The sequence below is a fragment of the Mizuhopecten yessoensis genome, unplaced genomic scaffold (assembly GCF_002113885.1).
Source record: "Mizuhopecten yessoensis strain PY_sf001 unplaced genomic scaffold, ASM211388v2 scaffold5913, whole genome shotgun sequence".
NCBI classification, from domain to species: Eukaryota; Metazoa; Mollusca; class Bivalvia; order Pectinida; family Pectinidae; genus Mizuhopecten; species Mizuhopecten yessoensis.
Window position 1 is genome coordinate 661,378 of NW_018406286.1, and position 22,011 is coordinate 683,388.

At 39.1% G+C, this 22,011-nt stretch overlaps 2 protein-coding genes across 3 annotated transcripts in view; one reads left to right on the plus strand and one right to left on the minus strand.

Annotated features, from left to right (window-relative positions):
- Nucleotides 1-14,807: 14,807 nt before the first annotated feature.
- Nucleotides 14,808-20,599, minus strand: LOC110451287 (transcription termination factor 4, mitochondrial-like). Its single transcript, XM_021499212.1, has 2 exons — nucleotides 20,517-20,599; nucleotides 14,808-16,502 (listed from the first exon to the last, which is right to left on the minus strand). Exon 2 carries the CDS (start codon nucleotides 16,463-16,465, stop codon nucleotides 15,233-15,235), a length of 1,233 nt encoding a protein of 410 aa, XP_021354887.1. The 5' UTR covers nucleotides 16,466-16,502; nucleotides 20,517-20,599; the 3' UTR covers nucleotides 14,808-15,232.
- A 96-nt stretch (nucleotides 20,600-20,695) lies between these two features.
- Nucleotides 20,696-22,011, plus strand: part of LOC110451286 (39S ribosomal protein L37, mitochondrial-like) — a 26,127-nt gene continuing 24,811 nt past the window's right edge. The window contains exon 1 of one of the 2 annotated variants that reach the window (XM_021499211.1): nucleotides 20,696-20,858. The gene's annotated coding sequence lies outside the window, so the exon portion shown is untranslated. The remainder of the gene's footprint in view (nucleotides 20,859-22,011) is intronic. The other variant, XM_021499210.1, reaches the window with a different exon arrangement.

Here is a 22,011-nt window from a genome sequence, read left to right on the forward strand (position 1 = left end):
TCAGTGAGGTAGCACTATAAAGTCGGCATCAGTTCCGCGCTATCACAAGGAGACAAACACGAACATATCGCAACCTCCCAAAATACACACACATACACTACACGCATGCATCTTGCACACAGGGGAGGCCGTCCTTAAATGACCTTAGCTGTTAATAGGACGTTAAACAAAATCAAACAAACAAACAAAATTGTTCGAATGAATGACCTTTGCTCATATTCAAGGTCACAGGGATCAAATATGTTTAAATCTTTAAATGACTTGTTCTGATTATTCAAAAGGTCCAGGGTAATGATATTTAGCCAGAAATATGCCGGGATGGAAGGCTATAAACTTTCAAGTTCGCAAGCATCATATGTTTAAAATCATTTAATAGATTCAAATGGATCGAACACAGATATGTTGCCTGTAGCTGTATAATAGTCCACTTTTAACATTTCAAGTGTGAGATTAATACCAGGTGAGTGATGCAGGCCATTGGGCCTCTTGTTCTGTAGTCCCCTTATAGTAAAGGCCACCAGAATTTTAAACTTTTAAGGAAAAGAAACAACATCAATCCTCCTCCTGTTCAAGTCCCCTAACGTACTACGTAAGATCAGGTATGGCGACAGAATTTTCAAAGTCACCCCATTTATAAAAACGACAAACAAATTACAAGACAACATTAGAATTAACAAACCCACCCAAAAGGTAAATGCTAGTACACAAACTGAGACATATGCAGAAGCCGTCACTAACGTCAAAACATACCACACAGAATTTAAAACCGAAACAGGTACACCTATGAGAATGAACATAAAACAAGCAAATACGGAATTAGGAAAACAACAATTTGCAAACACAATGTGTGTTTTTTTTTATACCTTTGGCAAATCTACAAGAAAACCAAATTAAACTATACGACACATTCCACAATACAGTGATGGAAGAAATATGGATAGGAATAGATGTCACAGCCCACCCAGAGGACAAAATAGACACCACACCAATGCCGTCACCGACTTCATCAGCATATTCCCCCATAATTAATTCACCTCTACTCTTCGATCTATTCGATACACCCACTGACACACTCACCGATCTAAACGCTGACACACACTTGGACACAGATGCATCCATACCACCTACACCGCCAACACCGTTACCACTTAAAAAGAAAATGAAAAACAAAACCAAAACCAAAACTAAATCAAGAACAAATAGCACGAATGAAAAACTAAATCAAGAACAAATAGCACGACAGAAAGATACGACCTCAGATCTACCAAAAAAGAACTATTCCAATAGGGCGAAAGGATAAAGAAACTAAAAACAAAATTAGATTAACATAAATAATGTCAGGACAGATAGTTAAATAGACCGCGAGCGCTCTTTCTGTTCTAACCTGGAACGCTCGCGGTCTACAACCAAACTTACATGAATTTCTAGACTTTTTAAATAAAAATCCAGGTCTAGATATCATTTAATCCAAGAAACCAAGGTTAAAAACTCACAAAAATAAAAGGATTCTATCTACCACTCAAAACAGATAGTAATTCAACAGGATTAGCTTTATATATTAAACATAACATAGCTTATAAAACAATAAACTTAAAAAATATATCCCCAAAGATCGATATAATCGGAGCTGAAATACACAACAGTAAAAATATAACGGCAGTATTTAACATCTACTTAAACCCTGGTACAACCCCTAGGCGATTTTAATGCCCATAATTCTCTGTGGGGAAGTAAGAACAAGAGTCCCAATGGGCCTGCATCGCTCACCTGGTATTAATCTCACAAATAATCTTTAAAGTAGACTAAAATACAGCTACAGGCAGAATATCAGTGTTTGACTCATAAGAACCAATCAAAAGATTTAAACATATGACGCCTGTGGCCTTGAATGTCGAACAAGGACATAAGGTTGAACAGAGTTTATAGTTGTCCAACCAAGCATGCTTCTGGCAAAATATCACTACCCTGGACCTTTTGGTTATACAGAACAAGTCATTTAAAGATTTAAACATATATTGACCACTGTGAGCTTGCATATGGGCGAAAGTCATTCACTTGAGAAAACCTGGTAGTCCTTTATTTATCCCAGCATGTTAATGGCCAAATATCATCACCCTTAGCCTTTTGCTTTTTGAGAAGAGGTCGTTTAACGGTTTTAAACATATTTGACCCCATATGACTTTTAATATATATTGAGGTCATTCGTTTGAATAAACTTGGTAGTCCTTCATCCTAGCATGCTACTGACCAAACAGCATCATCCTAGGACTTTTGGTTATTAGCTCACCTGGCACGAAGTGCCCAGTGAGCTTATGCTGTGGCGCGGCGTCCGTCCGTCCGCGTCCGTCAACTTTTCCTTTAAACAACTTCTTCTAAAGAACGGACATGCCTAGAGTCATGATATTTGGCTGAAAGCTTCGTTGGTAGGAGCCTTACAAAGTTTGAGAACGAAAATGACCTTGACCTGTTTTCAAGGTCACAGGGGTCAAATATGTCAAAAACTTCATACAACTTCTTCTAAAGAACTAAAAGGTATAGAATCTTCATGTCTGGCTGATGGCTCCCTGGGATAGAGCCCAACAAAGTTTGAGAATGAAAATGACCTTGACTTACTTTCAAGGTCACATTGGTCAAATGTGTCAAACACTTCAAACGTTTTCTTTTGAAGAACTGAAAGGTATAGAATCTTTATATTTGGCTGGTGGCTTCCTGGGATAGAGACCAACAAAGTTTGATAATGAAAATTAGTTTGACCTACTTTCAAGGTCACAGGGGTCAAATATGTCAAAATAATTCAAACGACTTCTTTTGAAGAATTAAAAGGTATAGAATCTTCATATTTGGCTGATGGCTTCCTTGGATGGAGCCCAACAAAGTTTGAGAATGAAATGACCTTGACCTTCTTTCAAGGTCACAGGAGTCAAATGTGTCAAACACTTCAAACGACCTCTTCTGAATAACTGAAAGGTATATAATCTCTATATTTGGCTTGTAGCTTCCTAGGAAAGAGCCGAACAAAGTTTGAGAATGAAAATGACTTTGACCTTCTTTTAAGGTCACATGAGGCAGATATGTCAAACACTTTAAACGACTTCTTCTGAAGAACTGGTAGTTATAAAATCTTAATATTTGGCAGGTGGCTTCAAACAAAGTTTTTGAATGAAAATGACCTCAACCTACTTTAGAGGTCACAGAGGTCAACAACATTTTAATGGATTTGTTCTTGAGAACTAAAAGGAATGGATTCATAAGATTTGGCTGGTAGCTTTTTGGAATAGAGCTTACCAATTTGAGAAGGAAAATGACATTGACCTACTTACAAGATCACAGGGAAAAATATGTCAAGCAACTTCTGAAGAAGAATCAAAAAGCATAGAATCTTAATAATATATAATATTTTGCTGGTAGTTTCAACAGATGGAGCCAACAAAGTTTGCGAGGGAAATAATTTTAGTGCAATATAATATTTAATGAGAATATTTTGCTATGACTGCTTAAATATTCAGGTGAGCGATACAAGCCCTCTTGGGCCTCTTGTTGAAAAAATGTTTTTTAAAGGTATTAAACATATTTGACCATTAAGAACTTGAATAATTGTCAAGGTCATTCATTTTAACAAACCTGGTAGCGCTTCATCCCAGCATGCTACAGGCCAAATATTATAACCCTCAGCCTCTTGGTTATTGAGAAATAGTTTTAAAGGTTTTAAACATATTTGACCCCTGTGACCTTGAAAATGGGCGAAGGTCATTTGTTTGAACAAACTTGGTAGCCCTTCATCCCAGCATGCTAAAGGCCAAACATCATCACCCTAGGCCTCTTTGATATTCGGAAGAAGTCATTCAAATATTTTAACATATTTGACCCCTATGACCTTGAAAATGGGTGAAGGTCATTTGTTTGAACAAACTTGGTAGCCCTTCATCCAAGCATGATACTGGCCAAATATCATCACATCCAGCCTTTTAGTTACTGAGAAGAAGTTGTTGAAAGGTATTTAACATATTTGACCCCTGTGACCTTGAAAATAGATGAAGGTCATTCGTTTGAACAATCTTGGTAGCCCTTCATCCCAGCATGTTACTGGCCAAATAACATTATCCTTTCTCTCTTCGGTATTAAGAAGAAGTTGTTTAAAGGTTTTAAACATATTTGACTCCTGTGACCTTGAATATAAGTCAAAGTCATTCACTTTAACAAACAAGGTAGTCCTTGATCCCAGCATGCTACTGACTAAATATCAACATCCTGAGCCTTTTGGTTATTCAGAACAAGTTGTTTAATTATTTTGAACATATTTTCTCCTTGTGACCTTGAAAATGATTCAAGGTCATATATTTTAACAAACTTGGTAGCCCTTCATCCTAGTATGCTACTGACTAAATATCATCACCCTGGGCATTTTCGTTATTTAGAAGAGGCTGCTTAATGTTTTAAACATATTTGACCCATGTGACCTTGAATATAGGTGAAGGTCATTCATTTGAACAAACTTGATAGCCCTTTACCCTATCATGCTACTGGCTAAATATCATCACCCTGTGCGTTTTGGTTATTCAGAAGAAGTTGCTTAATGTTTTTAACATATTTGTCCCCTGTGACCTTGAATATGGGTGAAGGTCATTTATTTGAGCAAACATTGTAGACCTTGATCTCAGCATGTTACTGGCCAAATAACATCACCCTGTGCATTTTGGTTATTCAAAAGAAGTAGTTTAATGTTTTTAGCTCACCTGCCCTAAGGGCCAGTGAGCTTATGCCATGGTGCGTCATCTGTCCGGCGTCAACTTTTTACTTTTAAACAACTTCTTCTCAGTAACCAAAAGGCCTAGAATGATATTTGGCCAGTAGGTTTCTGGAATCAAGGGCTACTAAGTTTGTTCAAATTAATTACCTTGACCCACTTTCAAGGTCACAGGGGTCAAATATATTCAAATCTTCACACAACTTCTTCTCAATAACCAAAAAGCCCAGACTACTGATATTTGGCCTGTAGCATGCTGGGATGAAGGGCTACCAAGTTTATTCAAATTAATGACCTTGATTCACTTTCAAGGTCACTGGGGTCAGATGTCTTACAAGAGATCCCAGAGGAATATTGGCGCCCACCTTTGTACCATCTTCATTAGTTCTTTGTCAGTTCGATCTTTTCTCTTCTTTCCTCTAATCTGTTTGATCGAGTCATGTTAACAGTAACTGCACCTTGAGGTAACTTTTGATCTAAACTTAATACTGATGTGTATGAAAGCCAACCTTCAAAGTGAGTTTGTCATTTCACATATTTACTAGTACAGTACTTAATGTGAAAGAAATAGATTTGATCATTGCAATATGAGAAAGATCTGTTTAGTTCTTCTCTAAATCCATTTTGTTTTTATGATCGGTCTCAAAATATAACATACACAACAAGGGATCAAGGGGAACCTACATTTACAATTTGAGAAAGATCCCTCTCGTACTTCCCGAGAAATAGTGATAACAAACTTTCAATATCAAAATCCAAGATGGCTGCCTGTCGGCCATGTTGTTTATCCGATCAATCTCAAAAGTTGCCCTGCACAGCTAAGGACCAAGGGGAACCTACATGTACAATTTGAGAAAGATCCTTCAGGTACTTCTTGAGAAATAGCAATAACAAACTTTCACTATCAAAAATCCAAGATGGCTGCCTGTCGGCCATGTTGTTATCCGAGCAGTCTCAAAAGTTGCCCTGCACAGCTAAGGACCAAGGGGAACCTACATATAAAATTTGAGAAAGATCCCTCTGATATTTCCCGAGGAAATAACGATAACAAACTTTCAATATCAAAATCCAAGATGGCTGCCTGTCAGCCATGTTGTTTATCCGATCAGTCTCAAAAGTTGCCCTGCACAGCTTAGGACCAATGGGAACCTACATATTACATTTGAGAAAGATCCCTCTGGTACTGCTTGAGAAATAGCAATAACAAACTTTCACTATCAAAAATCCAAGATGGCTGCCTGTCGGCCATGTTGTTATCCGATCAGTCTCAAAAGTTGCCCTGCACAGCTAAGGACCAAGGGGAACATACATATAAAATTTGAGAAAGATCCCTCTAATACTTCCCGAGAAATCTCGATAACAAATTTTCAATATCAAAATCAAAGATGGCTGCCTGTCGGCCATGTTTTTTATCCGATCAGTCTCAAAAGTTGCCCTGCACAGCTAAGGACCAAGGGGAACATACATATAAAATTTGAGAAAGATCCCTCTAATACTTCCCGAGAAATCTCGATAACAAATTTTCAATATCAAAATCAAAGATGGCTGCCTGTCGGCCATGTTTTTTATCCGATCAGTCTCAAAAGTTGCCCTGCACAGCTAAGGACCAATGAGAACCTAAATATAAAATTTGAGAAGATCCCTCACGTACTTCCCCAAGAAATAGCGATAATAAACTTTCAATATCAAATTCAAAGATGGCCGCCTGTGGGCCATTTTGTTTATCCGATCAGTCTCAAAACTGCCCTGCACAGCTAAGGACCAAGGGGAACCTACATATATAATTTGAGAAAGATCCCTCTGATACTTCCAGAGAAATAACGATAACAAACGTTCACTTTCAAAATCCTAGATGGCTGCCTGTCGGCCATGTTGTTTATCCGATCAGTCTTAAAAGTTGCCCTGCACAGCTAAGGACCAAGGGGAACCTACATCTCTCTGGTACTTCTTTAGAAATACCAGTAACAAGAATTGTTTAAGGACGGACGGACGGACGGACAGACGGACCACGGACGCAGGGTGGTTTGATGGTTGGCTAAAAATGCTGACTTTTATCCGACCATGCTGACTTTAAAACGACAAAGCTCAGTATAACCTAACCATGGTAATATAAAGTGAATTTCAGTAAAAAGTCAGCATTGTTGGGTTATATTTAGCATTGTACAAGTATAGTCAGCATGGTTGGGTTATATTTCCATGATACAAGGAAAGTCAGCATTTTGTAGTCACTAGTGATACAACTCATTAATTTTGACAAAGAAAACAATTTCACTGATGGACTCTGAAAAATGCTAGTTCAGAATTTTAGATTTATATTTAAACTGTGGCTGTTCATTGATAACAATATTTATCAGATGTATTTTTAAGTTGGATACTTAATACAAGTTGTTTTCACCAATTCATTTGTTAAGATTATTTGGCTGTATCTCTATTCATTACAGACAGTCCCTGTTTATCAGACTGTGTATTACCAATAATCATAATCTATCTTTGCTAACCTAATTGATTTTGTCTCATTTCCTACCAAGTTTATTCGAGTTTGATCCATCTTATCCCGGTTTGACACATCCAGGTCTATCATTTACTGATCCCAGATTGTCAATTTCATCCCGGTCAAACAATACCGGTATCCCGGTTTGTCCCATCTCATCCTGGTTTGATACATACCGGGATTCTGGTGGGATGATGAAATCCCGACGGAATCCTTGCGAGTTATGAAATCACATGGCATTTCAGTGAGATAGTGCGGATCTGATACCGACAATATAGTGATATCACAAGGAGGCAAGCACACCAACATACCCTGCCTCATGGACACACACATGCAATCACGCATGCACTACACACATTGAGGCACGTCCTTGAATGCCCTTAGCTGGTAATATGGCGTTGGACAAAATTAAATCAAACCACAAACCCGAGAACAAAACCGGAACCACCAATCTACACCACAATCATTCATTAACACAGACCATAGACCACAACCACCAATCTACACCACAATCATTCATTAACACAGATCATAGACCACAACCACCAATCCACACCACAATCATTCATTAACACAAACCATAGACCAAAACCACAACCACCAATCCACACCACATCATTCATTAACACAAACCATAGACCAAAACCTCAACCACCAATCTACACTACAATCATTCATTAACACAAACCGTAGGACAAAATAGCAACCACCAATCCACACTACAACCATTAATTAACACAAACCATAGACCAAAACCACAACCACCAATCCTCACCACAACCATTAATTAACACAAACCATAGACCACAACCACAACCACCAAGCCACACCACAACCATTAATTAACACAAACCTTAGACCACAACCACAACCACCAATCCACACCACAACCATCAATTAACACAAACCATAGACCAAAACCACAACCACCAATCCTCACCACAACCATTAATTAACACAAACCATAGACCTCATCCTCAACCACCAATCCACACCACAATCATTCATTAACACAAACCATAGACCAAAACCTCAACCACCAATCCACACCACAACCATTAATTAACACAAAACATAGACCACAACCACCAATCCACACCACAACCATTAATTACCACAAACCTTAGTCCAAACCCACAACCACCAATCCACACCACAACCATTAATTAGCACAAACCATAGACCAAAACCACAACCACCAATCCTCACCACAACCATTAATTAACACAAACCATAGACCCCAACCACAACCACCAATCCACACCACAACCATTAATTAAGACAAACCATAGACCAAAACCACAACCACCAATCCACACCACAACCATTAATTAACACAAAACATAGACCACAACCACCAATCCACACCACAACCATTAATTAGCACAAACCATAGACCAAAACCACAACCACCAATCCTCACCACAACCATTAATTAACACAAACCATAGACCTCATCCTCAACCACCAATCCACACCACAATCATTCATTAACACAAACCATAGACCAAAACCTCAACCACCAATCTACACTACAATCATTCATTAACACAAACCGTAGGACAAAATAGCAACCACCAATCCACACTACAACCATTAATTAGCACAAACCATAGACCAAAACCACAACCACCAATCCACACCACAATCATTAATTAACACAAACCTTAGACCAAAACCACACCCACCAATCCACACCACATCATTCATTAACACAAACCATAGACCAAAACCTCAACCACCAATCTACACTACAATCATTCATTAACACAAACCGTAGGACAAAATAGCAACCACCAATCCACACCACAATCATTCATTAACACAGACCATAGACCACAACCACCAATCTACACCACAATCATTCATTAACACAGATCATAGACCACAACCACCAATCCACACCACAATCATTCGTTAACACAAACCATAGACCAAAACCACAACCACCAATCCTCACCACAACCATTAATTAACACAAACCATAGACCCCAACCACAACCACCAATCCACACCACAACCATTAATTAGCACAAACCATAGACTAAAACCACAACCACCAATCCACACCACAATCATTCATTAACACAAACCATAGACCAAAACCACAACCACCAATCCACACCACATCATTCATTAACACAAACCATAGACCACAACCACCAATCCACACCACAATCATTAATTAACACAAACCTTAGACCAAAACCACACCCACCAATCCACACCACATCATTCATTAACACAAACCATAGACCAAAACCACAACCACCAATCCTCACCACAACCATTAATTAACACAAACCATAGACCAAAACCACAACCCCCAATCCACACCACAACCATTAATTAACACAAACCATAGACCAAAACCACAACCACCAATCCACACCACATCATTCATTAACACAAACCATAGACCACAACCACCAATCCACACCACAACCATTAATTACCACAAACCTTAGTCCAAACCCACAACCACCAATCCACACCACAACCATTAATTACCACAAACCTTAGTCCAAACCCACAACCACCAATCCACACCACAACCATTAATTAACACAAACCATAGACCACAACCACCAATCCACACCACAATCATTCATTAACACAAACCATAGACCACAACCACCAATCCACACTACAACCATTAATTAACACAAACAATAGACCAAAACCACAACCACCAATCCACACTACAATCATTCATAACACAAACCGTAGGACAAAATAGCAACCACCAATCCACACCACAATCATTCATTAACACAAACCACGGACCAAAACTGCTACCACCAATCCACACCACATCATTCATTAACATTAAGCATAGACCAAAACTGCTACCACCAATCCACACCCCAATCATTCATAACACAAACCGTAGGACAAAATAGCAACCACCAATCCACACCACAATCATTCATTAACACAAACCACGGACCAAAACTGCTACCACCAATCCACACCACATCATTCATTAACATTAACCATAGACCAAAACTGCTACCACCAATCCACACCCCAATAATTCATTAACACAAACCATAGACCAAAACTGCTACAACCAATAAACACCACAAAACAGCAACAACCAATCCACACCTCAATCATTAATTTACACAAACATTCATAGACCACAACCACAACCACCAACCCACACATTTTTTTGTGCTTATGAATGATTGTGGTGTGGAATGGTGGTTGAGGTTTTGGTCTATGGTCTGTGTTAATGAATGATTGTGGTTTAGATTGGTGGTTGAGGTTTTGGTCTATGGTCTGTGTTAATGAATGATTGTGGTGTAGATCGGTGGTTGCAGTAATAAACATCATCAACATTACCACATCAGTATACTGCATTATCTAAAACTACACACCAGCAAACTAGCACCAATCCACGCTGCTACCACACAAATAACAACATCAACCACCACAGCCAACAAATTACACTACCTTCATACACCATCACTAACCTTCACCACAACAACAACAAACAACACCACACACCAACATCAGAACCATCAATCACCAGCACCACTCCACAAAGCCACCACAATCACCAAACAAACAACAAAATAAACTACCAGCACCATTAATCACCAGTGCCAATAATTTACACTACATTCATACACCACCACTCAATAAATCACAATAACATACACCACCACACCACCACTCTCAACAAATTACACTACCGTCATTCACCACCTTTTCCCTTCACCACAACGGCAAACAACAACACACACCACCACCAATCTACACACCACCACAGCCAACAATTTACACTACTGTCATACATCTCCCCTAACCTTCACCACATCATAACAACAAACAACAGCAAACACCACCACCAATTACCACACCACCACGGCCAACAATTTAAACTACCATCATACACTACCTGACTTACTTTCACCACATCACAACACCAACAAACAACGTCACACACCACCATCAATCACCACACAACCAGAGCCAACCATTCATACTACCGTCATACACCACCCCTAACCTTCACCACATCATAACAACAACAATACACCACCACCACCAGTACCATAAATCACCACACCATCACTGCCAACAATTTACACTTCTGTCATACAACACCACTTACCTTCATCACAACAACAAACAACATTAAACACCACCGCAACCACCATCAATCACCACACCACAACGGTCAACAGTTTACACTACAGACATACACCACCACTAACCTTCACCACATCACAACAACAAACAACAGCAAACACCACCATCAATCACCACACCAACGCTCAACAATTAACACTACCATCATACACCACCACTAACCTTCACCACAATTACAACAAACAACAAAAACCACCACCAGCACCATCAATCACCACACCATCACTGCCAACAATTTACACTACAATCATATACCACCACTAACCTTCAACACAACAACAAACAACAGAAAAAACCACCATTAATCACCACCACCAGCACTGTCAACAATTTACACTACCACTTGCCTTCACCACATCACAACAACAAGAGGCCTAACTCCTGTGACCTTGAAAGTCGAACAAGGTCATTATGTTGAACAAATCTTATAGCCCTTTAGCTCACGATGCAACTTGCAAAACATCATCTTCCTATCCTTTTGTTTAGTGAAATTAGGTCATTTGAATGTTTAAACATGTGTGAGTAAATGTGACCTCGAAAGTTGGTTAAGGTCATTCAAATGAAAAAGCTTGATAGCCCTTCATTGAATCATACTACTGGCTAAATATCAACATTCTGGGCCTCATGGTTATTCAGAAGAAGTCATTTAAAGATTTTAAACATATTTGACCCCTGTGACTTTGAATATAATTCAAGGTCATTCATTTGAACAAACTTGGTAGCCCTTCATCACAGCATGATACTGCCAAATAGCATCAACCTAGGATTTTCATTTATTGCATGTTGCTGACCAAATATCATTACTCTAGGTCTCTTAGTTATTCAGAAGAAGATGTTTAAAGATTTTTGAAGACAATTGACCCATGTGACCTTGAAAATGAATGAAGATCATTCATTTGAACAAACTTGGTAGCCCTTCATCCCAGCATGCTACTGGCCAAATATCATCACCCTGGGCATTTTGGTGATTCAGAAGTTGTTTAAAGTTTTTAACATAATTGACCCCTGTGACCTTGAAAATAGGTGAAGGTCATTCATTTGAACAAACTTGGTAGCCCTTTATCTCAGTTTGCTTCTGACCAAATATCATCATCCTATGCCTTTTGGTTATTGAGATGAAGTTGTTTAAAGAAAAATATTGACGCCGGACGCTGGACGCCGCATCGTGGCATAAGGCCCCTCGGCCCTTCGGGCCAGGTGAGCTAATAAACAACACACCATCACCAGTACCATCAATCACCAAACCACGGCCAACAATTTACACTACCGTCATACACCACCATGCACTTACCTTCACCGCATCAAAACAACAAACAACAGCAAACACCACCACAACCACCATCAATCACCATACCACCACAGCCAACAATTTACACTACCGACATACACCACCACTTACCTTCACCACATCACAACAACAATAAACAACACTCACCACCACCACTGCAAAAAAATAACACTACCATCATACACCACCACTAACCTTCACCACATCACAACCACATACATCACTACACATCATCTTTAATTAAAATCTGTCTGTGTAACACTTAAAATATCTAATATACATGTACATGCATTTCGCAAAAGACTACACCAAATCCAGCATACAATGTCAATTCTATACAACATGAGAAGAGAGAAGATATGGTCCCAGGTGACGGTAGTGTAAGGCCCCTATCAATCTTTGGTCATAATTTGTTGAAATCCATGGTACTAACTAACTGTGGTTCACCTGGAAGCTTGGAATTATTTTTCTGGTCAGGAAGTCCACAGTCATGAACATTTACAAGTAGAAGATTGGTTTCCATCCAATATATTGAGTCTTTGTTAACCAATCAAACTTGATATACTTCATCTACGTTTCCCTTTATATAGTGCTTGCTTGGTTTCGCTTTATGGTCTAAAGATCAAAGGTCAAGGTCATTGGTAAGATAAATAGAAAATTAGTTTCGTATAATAACTGAAGTTCTTGTTGGCTAAATCTTTAGAATATCTGAAGGTCTAAAGGTCATGGTCACTAGTACTATAAATAACAGTTGACTTCTGCTCAACAGCCCCAGTTTCCAGGGCCAATTGAAATTCCCACATTACTTTCATATCAAAAGTGCCTATGCTTGTCAAGTCTTAAGATCAAAGACATTGTCATAATCAATAAAAAAAATGGTTTTGCTCAATAGCCTGTTTCTGAGTGCTGATTATGTAAAGTTTCATATATTTCTAATTCTTATCAAAAGTACTTGTTTGAGATTGACTATCAGATTTAAAGGTCAAAGGCCAAGGTCAATGGTTTTATCCAATTACTCAAATTCTCTTGGGTCACTAACACTCAACTTCATATACTGCTTTATTACAGAAAGTGCCTGTTTCGGATTGCTTTTCATGTCTTAAGGTCAAAGGTCAAGTTCACTGGTACTACAAATAGTAAACATGCTTATGTGCACAAAATCAAGTTCCTGTTGGCTGATAACACTTGAATTTTATACACTGATTCCTTACAAAAGGGATGAGTTAAATCTCGTTTCGGAAACACCATATGCAGTCTTTATCCAAAATGTTAACCAACGTTGTTAACTTTTTTTTACACATACATTTCCAAGACATATAAACTTGTATGGAGGCTGAAAGGCAGAGACTATGTGATCTCAAAGACTGATTGTATAGAGTCTACCAGTGGAATTAACGTATAAATAATCTTCAGTTTTACTTCCTTGGTTTGGTTTGATTGTGTTTTACGTCCTATTAACAGTTATGGTCATGTAAGTATGTGCCAGGTTTTAGTGGTGGAGGAAAGCTGGAGTGTCCGGAAAAAAACTACCAACCTGCAACCAGTACCTGGCGACTTCACCACTTAGGACTCGAACCAGCGACCCAGTGGTGGAGGGCAAGTGGTAGCAGAATGTCAGACGCCTTAACAACTCGGCCACTGTGGCCCTTTCTTCCTTGATGGGTTGATTTGAAATGTAGGATCTTTACAAGAATAACCATACAAGTACATCTAAACAAATTCTATGTGAATTATCTTCTGAAGGTCCTGCATGCTTTCAATTTTTTCAAAATGATCTGAGTTTTTCAGACATTTTCTACTTCTCAATAATGATCTGGAATTTTAATTGGAAATTTGGCATTTGGGTGCGGTCTTGATTTTAGGAGAAAACAATTCTCCAGTTTGAGCTAATCTTAATATTAAAACTATATGCTGTCAATTACTGTGTTTTAAACATTTAAAATACTATATAAAAGTATATTAGACCTCACTGCTACGAGTTTTCTTTTCAATTTGTATAAATTGCAACTCTGGGAAGATTAAAGAGTCCACACTCAGCAATCAAACATAATGCAACAGTTATTCCACGGAACAAAATACTTAACAATATCAACCAAAAAAAGCATCAACAAAAGTTTGTTCAATATTCTATATATTTTGCAGACATTATATCACACAACAGGCATATAACAAGTTAACTGAATCTTTTGCTCTATAACTCTTTTAGCCACAGAAAATGTTCAATGCAGTTTTCAAGATTATATCACTCTCGTCAGGCTCATGGCAAATGACTTACTTTTTAAGCCAGGTTTTTTTTCCCGTAACATGCTTTCAATTACATGCCCTACCTTTCTAATTTGTTGAAAGTGAAGAAACAAAACAGGCCAAGTCAAGTGATCACAAGTTTAATTAACATACCCAGGGTTGAATAGATACCAGTATGATTTTAAAGTTAGCAGAAATAAATTTACTAAAATTTTCTGTCAGACGGAATTGCCACACACAAACGGTGAGGACACCAATTTCTGTATATTTTTATAGAATGGTCAAATTTTCAAAACAACAGTAATCATCTCTTCCATTTATGTGTTTCTTCATCATCAGAGTCCTCATCATGTGTTTCTTCACCATCAGAATACTCATCTATCTCATCATCAGCATCACGAGTTTCGCGTTCAAACAATTCACAAAAAGCAATGTAGTCAGACATTGGCATGTTTCCGTATTTTTTTAAGAAAACTCGGGTTGACATATCAACAATATCTTCTAAGACAGGGTTGGGATTGAGCTGACCCTTCTTTACTCTTGTTTTGTAAAACCCTGAACGTACCAGGAAGGCATGCCGCTGTCTGATATGATTCAGACTGTGTTTAAACAGACTACTGTACATGATTTGTCTCTGGGTGATACCCATCACATGGAAAACATAATTGAACTTTGCTGTGATCACAGCCAGGTCTTCCATCAGAAGGGGAGGCGACCTACCTATAAGATCCAGAACATCTTTCGACTTGAACAAGTGCTGTAGATCTGAGATGCGCTTGGTGATAGTCTTTGTGGGGATTTGCAGCACTTCTGGTAAGCCTTCGATAATTAACAGAATGTTTGTGTTTATGAATCTAAGATCCCGCAAATGTGCGATCTTCGCCCGAACTTCATCTTTTGGTATGTCTAGAACCTTGGGATACTTCGACACAAGCTTGCAAACTCTTCTACCATTAAAACCGTTCTTGTATAAGAAAGTTGTGATTGAAATAAAATGTTGATGTTTGTAAATATCCTTGTTTTCTGTCAAAAAGTGCTGTATTTGGACTAGAGACAAACGTAAACTGTACAAGTGTCGTATACATGCAACCAGAATTATTCTCAAATCATCCCCAACCTTTTCAGTTTCCTCCATTTTCTCCAGGACACTTTTACTTATAGCGTTGACATCGCTCTCAATCTTTTCCATAATCTTGATGTTTTCACTCGTTGATTTACCACCATCGCCTGGATAAACTTTCTCCGTTTCTGTCATCATCACACTATGTTGAATGTGAATAGACCTGTTGACAACACACATACAGTTAGAAAATTTCTTATCTGATTTAAACCATAGTCTTTGTGTGTATAACACCTTTCTGAATCCATGACAGGGTTTTGAGATGCTTGGCATATCAGTGTTTCCATAGAAACTCAGGTTTCTGTAGTCTCCTAAACATTTTGTGTGCGTTGTCTCCCCTTGCCCCATAGAAGACCATGTCCTGGCAGGTAGGTATTTCCACTTCAATAGAGAGCGAACAGAATGTAGAATCTTCATCTTGGTTATACAGCGATCAAAGATTCTTCATCATTACCTGAAAACCAAAGAGGATGTGAGTAAATAATTAACATACAGATTGTATGAGTACTATTATTGTCGATACTCCAAGGGTTACGCTCAATTCAATCTCTATGAAGTGTAGGTAGACTGGAATGTACAGGATTGTAACCCTTGGCTATGAAGTGTAAGTGGACTGGAACATACAGGATTGTAACCCTTGGCCATGAAGTGTAAGTAGACTGGAACATACAGGATTGTAACCCTTGGCGATGAAGTGTAAGTAGACTGGAACGTACAGGATTGTAACCCTTGGACATGAAGTGTAAGTAGACTGGAACGTACAGAATTGTAAGCCTTGGCTCTAAAATGTAGGCAGACTGGAACGTACAGGATTGTAGCCCTTGGCTATGAAGGGTAAGTGGACTGGAATGTACAGGATTGTAGCCCTTGGCCATGAAGTGTAAGTGGACTGGAACGTACAGGATTGTAACCCTTGGACATGAAGTGTAAGTAGACTGGAACGTACAGAATTGTAAGCCTTGGCTCTAAAATGTAGGCAGACTGGAACGTACAGGATTGTAGCCCTTGGCTATGAAGTGTAAGTAGACTGGAACGTACAGGATTGTACCCCTTGGCTATAAAGTGTAGGCAGACTGGAACGTCCAGGATTGTAACCCTTGGCTATGAAGTGTAAGTGGACTGGAATGGACAGGATTGTATCCCTTGGCCATGAAGTGTAAGTGAACTGGAACGTACAGGATTGTAACCCTTGGACATGAAGTGTAAGTAGACTGGAACGTACAGAATTGTAAGCCTTGGCTCTAAAATGTAGGCAGACTGGAACGTACAGGATTGTAACCCTTGGCTATGAAGTGTAAGTGGACTGGAATGTACAGGATTGTATCCCTTGGCCATGAAGTGTAAGTGGACTGGAACGTACAGGATTGTAACCCTTGGCCATGAAGTGTAAGTGGACTGGAACGTACAGGATTGTAACCCTTGGCCATGAAGTGTAAGTGGACTGGAACGTTCAGGATTGTAACCCTTGGCTATGAAGTGTAAGGAGACTGGAACGTACAAGATCGTAACCCTTGGCTATGAAAGGTAGGTAGACTGGAACGTACAGGATTGTAAACCTTGGCTATGAAGTGTAAGTAGACTGGAACGTACAAGATCGTAACCCTTGGCTATGAAAGGTAGGTAGACTGGAACGTACAGGATTGTAACCCTTGGCTATTAAGTGTAGGTAGACTGGAACGTACAGGATTGTAAACCTTGGCTATGAAGTGTAAGTAGACTGGAAGGTACAGGATTGTACCCCTTGGCTATGAAGTGTAAGTGGACTGGAATGCACAGGATTGTATCCCTTGGCCATGAAGTGTAAGTAGACTCGAACGTACAGGATTGTAACCCTTGGCTATGAAGGGTAGGTAGACTGGAACGTACAGGATTGTAAACCTTGGCTATGAAGTGTAAGTAGACTGGAAGGTACAGGATTGTAACCCTTGGCCATGAAGTGTAAGTGGACTGGAACGTTCAGGATTGTAACCCTTGGCTATGAAGTGTAAGTAGAACGTACAGGATTGTAACCCTTGGCTATAAAGTGTAGGCAGACTGGAACGTACAGGATTGTAACTGTAACCCTTGGCTATGAAGTGTAGGTAGACTGGCACGTACAGGATTGTAACTGTAACCCTTGGCTATGAAGGGTAAGTAGAACGTACAGGATTGTAACCCTTGGCTATTAAGTGTAGGTAGACTGGAACGTACAGGATTGTAACCGTTGGCTATGAAGTGTAAGTGGACTGGAACGTACAGGATTGTATCCCTTGGCCATGAAGTGTAAGTGAACTGGAACGTACAGGATTGTAACCCTTGGACATGAAGTGTAAGTAGACTGGAACGTACACGATTGTAACTATAACCCTTGGCTATGAAGTGTAAGTAGACTGGAACGTACAAGATCGTAACCCTTGGCTATGAAATGTAGGTAGACTGGAACGTACAGGATTGTAACCCTTGGCTATGAGGTGTAAGTAGACTGGAAGGTACAGGATTGTAACCCTTGGCTATGAAGTGTAGGTAGACTGGAACGTACAGGATTGTAACTGTAACCCTTGGCTATGAAGTGTAAGTAGAACGTACAGGATTGTAACCCTTGGCTATGAAGTGTAAGTAGACTGGAAGGTACAGGATTGTAACCCTTGGCTATGAAGTGTAGGTAGACTGGAACGTACAGGATTGTAACCGTAACCCTTGGCTATGAAGTGTAAGTAGAACGTACAGGATTGTAACCCTTGGCTATGAAGTGTAAGTAGACTGGAAGGTACAGGATTGTAACCCTTGGCTATGAAGTGTAGGTAGACTGGAATGTACAGGATTGTAACCCTTGGCTATAAAGTGTAGGCAGACTGGAACGTACAGGATTGTAACCCTTGGCTATGAAGTGTAGGTAGACTGGAACTGCAGGATTGTAACCTTTGGCTATGAAGTATATCCCAAGGATGATTCAGGCCAAATTTGGATAAAATCCCTCCAACAATACAGAAGCAGAAGGATTTTGAAGACTTTAACCTGGAATTTCCCTATCATAAGCCCTGCCCCTCTTCACCCAGAGGGACCACATGCACCGATGGACGCTGCAGTATGTCATAAGCTCACCATGGTCCTTCCGACCAGGTCGGCTAAAAAAACATTTTTTCATGCATTTTAAATTTACTAAAAGTGTGAACCGACTTGTTTTCGCTTCATTACTTCAAAGCTTCACCTAACGTTAAGTACATATGTATTTACATTTGGTACCTTAAAACGGACCTCAATAACAAGAGGCCCAGATGACCTGTATCGCTCAGCTGGATATCAAAGCAATTGTTCATGCCCAGCAATTGTACATGTATGATTAATTATGGGGTGCCGGTGGGGATCTAAACTGTTTCCAAGCTGTGACTCAGAAACCAGGTCCCTATTTTTTTATATCAGCTTTTTGGCCCCGCACCCAGCCCCCTGGGGGGTCAGCCCCACCATTTGTACAATTTTGAATCCCCGCCTCCAATAAATGCATCCCACCAAATACGATTAATGTCCAGTGCTAAGTTCTACAGAAGAAGTCATTTATAGCAATATCACCAAGTCTAGTGCTAGGGCCAGAGGAAACTTGCCCAAGTTTAACTAAAAGTTTGAACCGACTTGTTTTCCCTTCATTACTTCAAAGATCCTCGCTGATGTGAAGAAGTACATATGTATTTACATTTGCTACCTTAAAACCGGACTCAATAAATATGTGGCACACAGTGGCACACAGTATTACAGAAACTGGACCTGTGACGATTTTCATGATCATGAATTTTAGTCGTTTCGGTAACAGGTCGTTTCGGTAACAAGTCGTTTAGGGAGTCCGAAAGTTGTTTCAAGACTTAATCAAGTCGTTTCGGGACATATACAATTTTCACTTATAAATAACATTTCTGAAAGGTTAATTCCTTGTTTGATATTGTAATTATCTTTTCAATTCACTTTATTCTCCGTTTTTGTTATTGACATTAAAAGACGAATGAGTTAACATTGATTCTAACAATGTTTTAAGCATTTTATTTTTGCTATATATTATAATTAAATTTCATGAAAGTAAAAACGTGAAACATGTAGAATATATTTTGGACATGTGAATCAATTCATCAAATCCAGCAATGTAGTTTGAACGATGTTTTTTATGTTGTGTATTTTTGTCCGTGTGAATATTATATATATTTATTCATGGCTATGATAAGTTGTAATAATTTTTATCTAATCGGTTGTCTAAATCTAGTTGACATTAAAATATTTTTGAAGAAAAAAGAAAATGGAATCTACAGAAGATAAAAAAAAAATGAAAAATCCCGAAAGTCCCGAAACGACTTTCGACACAGTTTCGTCTTGTTACCGAAACGACCTGACACCATGATCATGATGTTGCATTGTGTGCCGGACACTGCACCATACATATTTCATAGAAATATTCAATATATATTACATCGTACATAAACGGCCATTGTATGCACAAAATACTTACACACGTAGTTAGGTTATGTTGCCAGAATCATTTCCCAAAAGCATGCTTGGTCGAACTCTTTTAAAATGGAGGTGCGTTTGGACTACATAGGGAGGGACTATTGAGAAATGAGAGTAGATAAAGATAATAACCTGCTTTGTGTATGCCTATTTCTAAATTTCTTTTACATGTATGTTAAAATAAGTTATAGAATATTTGTTGATGACTTATTGTAATTTCTTTTACTCAACTGAGCTTGTATGAAAATGGACTGAATTACGTATCTAAATACGGACAGGTCCCCTCTAAGAAGAAGAAGCATGGGGTCATTCTGACAAACAGACAAACAACATTATAAATAAGGTGAGTCGAGTTGGCTTTGGTCTGCAAAAATACGAATGCATTTGTTTATGTTGAAAGTATTGGAATATTTGGATCTGAAAGAACCAAAGAATATATATTCTGTCCGACATTTCGCCCCTCAATCATTTCAGTCAACAAAAAACTAGAAAAAAACAATCTTTTTGAGAATTTTCTATAACTTAAGGCCCGGCAGACGGCTACCTAAAATAGTGAATTACTATTCCAATTCCCATGGTAAGTAGCTAGGTTGCGATATGCAGTAGATGATGAAGGTCCATATATATATACATGTAGTTATGTCCCTCTCGAGTCGGTCGCGTTATATTATGCCAGATTTTCCATGTTACTTGAAGTGCTGTCCTGGAAAAAGTCGACACGACTGTCGACTGGGACCTGATAATTTGTTACAGCTATATTTGGACCTAAACTTACTCACACTGTAGCGGAACTGGACTGGGTCGATTGTCTGCGACCAGATCTAGACACTAGGGAATAGTTTTTGGGAAGTTTCCTCGCAAAGGGGGTAGAAATTACCCTATTTTCGATGAAACTTCCCCATTCCCGGTAGGACTTCCCTATTCCGGTAGGATTTCCCCATTCCCGGTAGGACTTCCCCTTTTCTGTGAAATTTCCCCTTGGTCCGCTGAAACTTCCCCTTTCCGCTGAAACTTCCCCTTTCTGCTGAAACTTCCCCTTTCCGCTGAAACTTCCCCTTTCCGTTGAAACTTCCCCTTTCCGCTGAAACTTCCCCTTTCTGCTGAAACTTCCCCTTTCCGCTGAAACTTCCCCTTTTCGCTGAAACTTCCCCCCAGGCACAACGGTCACCTTTACCTGTACACCGATCGACTGACCGACCATGCCTGACAGCTGTAGCGACAGTGAGCGCCTGTCAGTCTATTAATAGATCTGGTGAGAAAGACCGGTTTACCTGTGACGATACCTTACCGTTGTTCAAGCCAGTCAGTTAAAAACAATGCTCCGAATTTTGTGTATTTATAATGACATATCAGACATCGATGTGTTTCGATGATTACTATGTATATATTATATCTAAGTGCGATTAACCAACATTGAAAAGCGTTTGTACTCATGAAGTTTATTGTTTGCGATTCTTGTGTAAACAGCTGAGTACGGAATGTTTTGCTGTGACTAT

Coding starts and splice junctions, on each gene's coding strand:
- LOC110451287 (XM_021499212.1), bottom strand. CDS start 16,465: ATGAAGATTCTACATTCTGTTCGCTCTCTATTGAAGTGGAAATACCTA.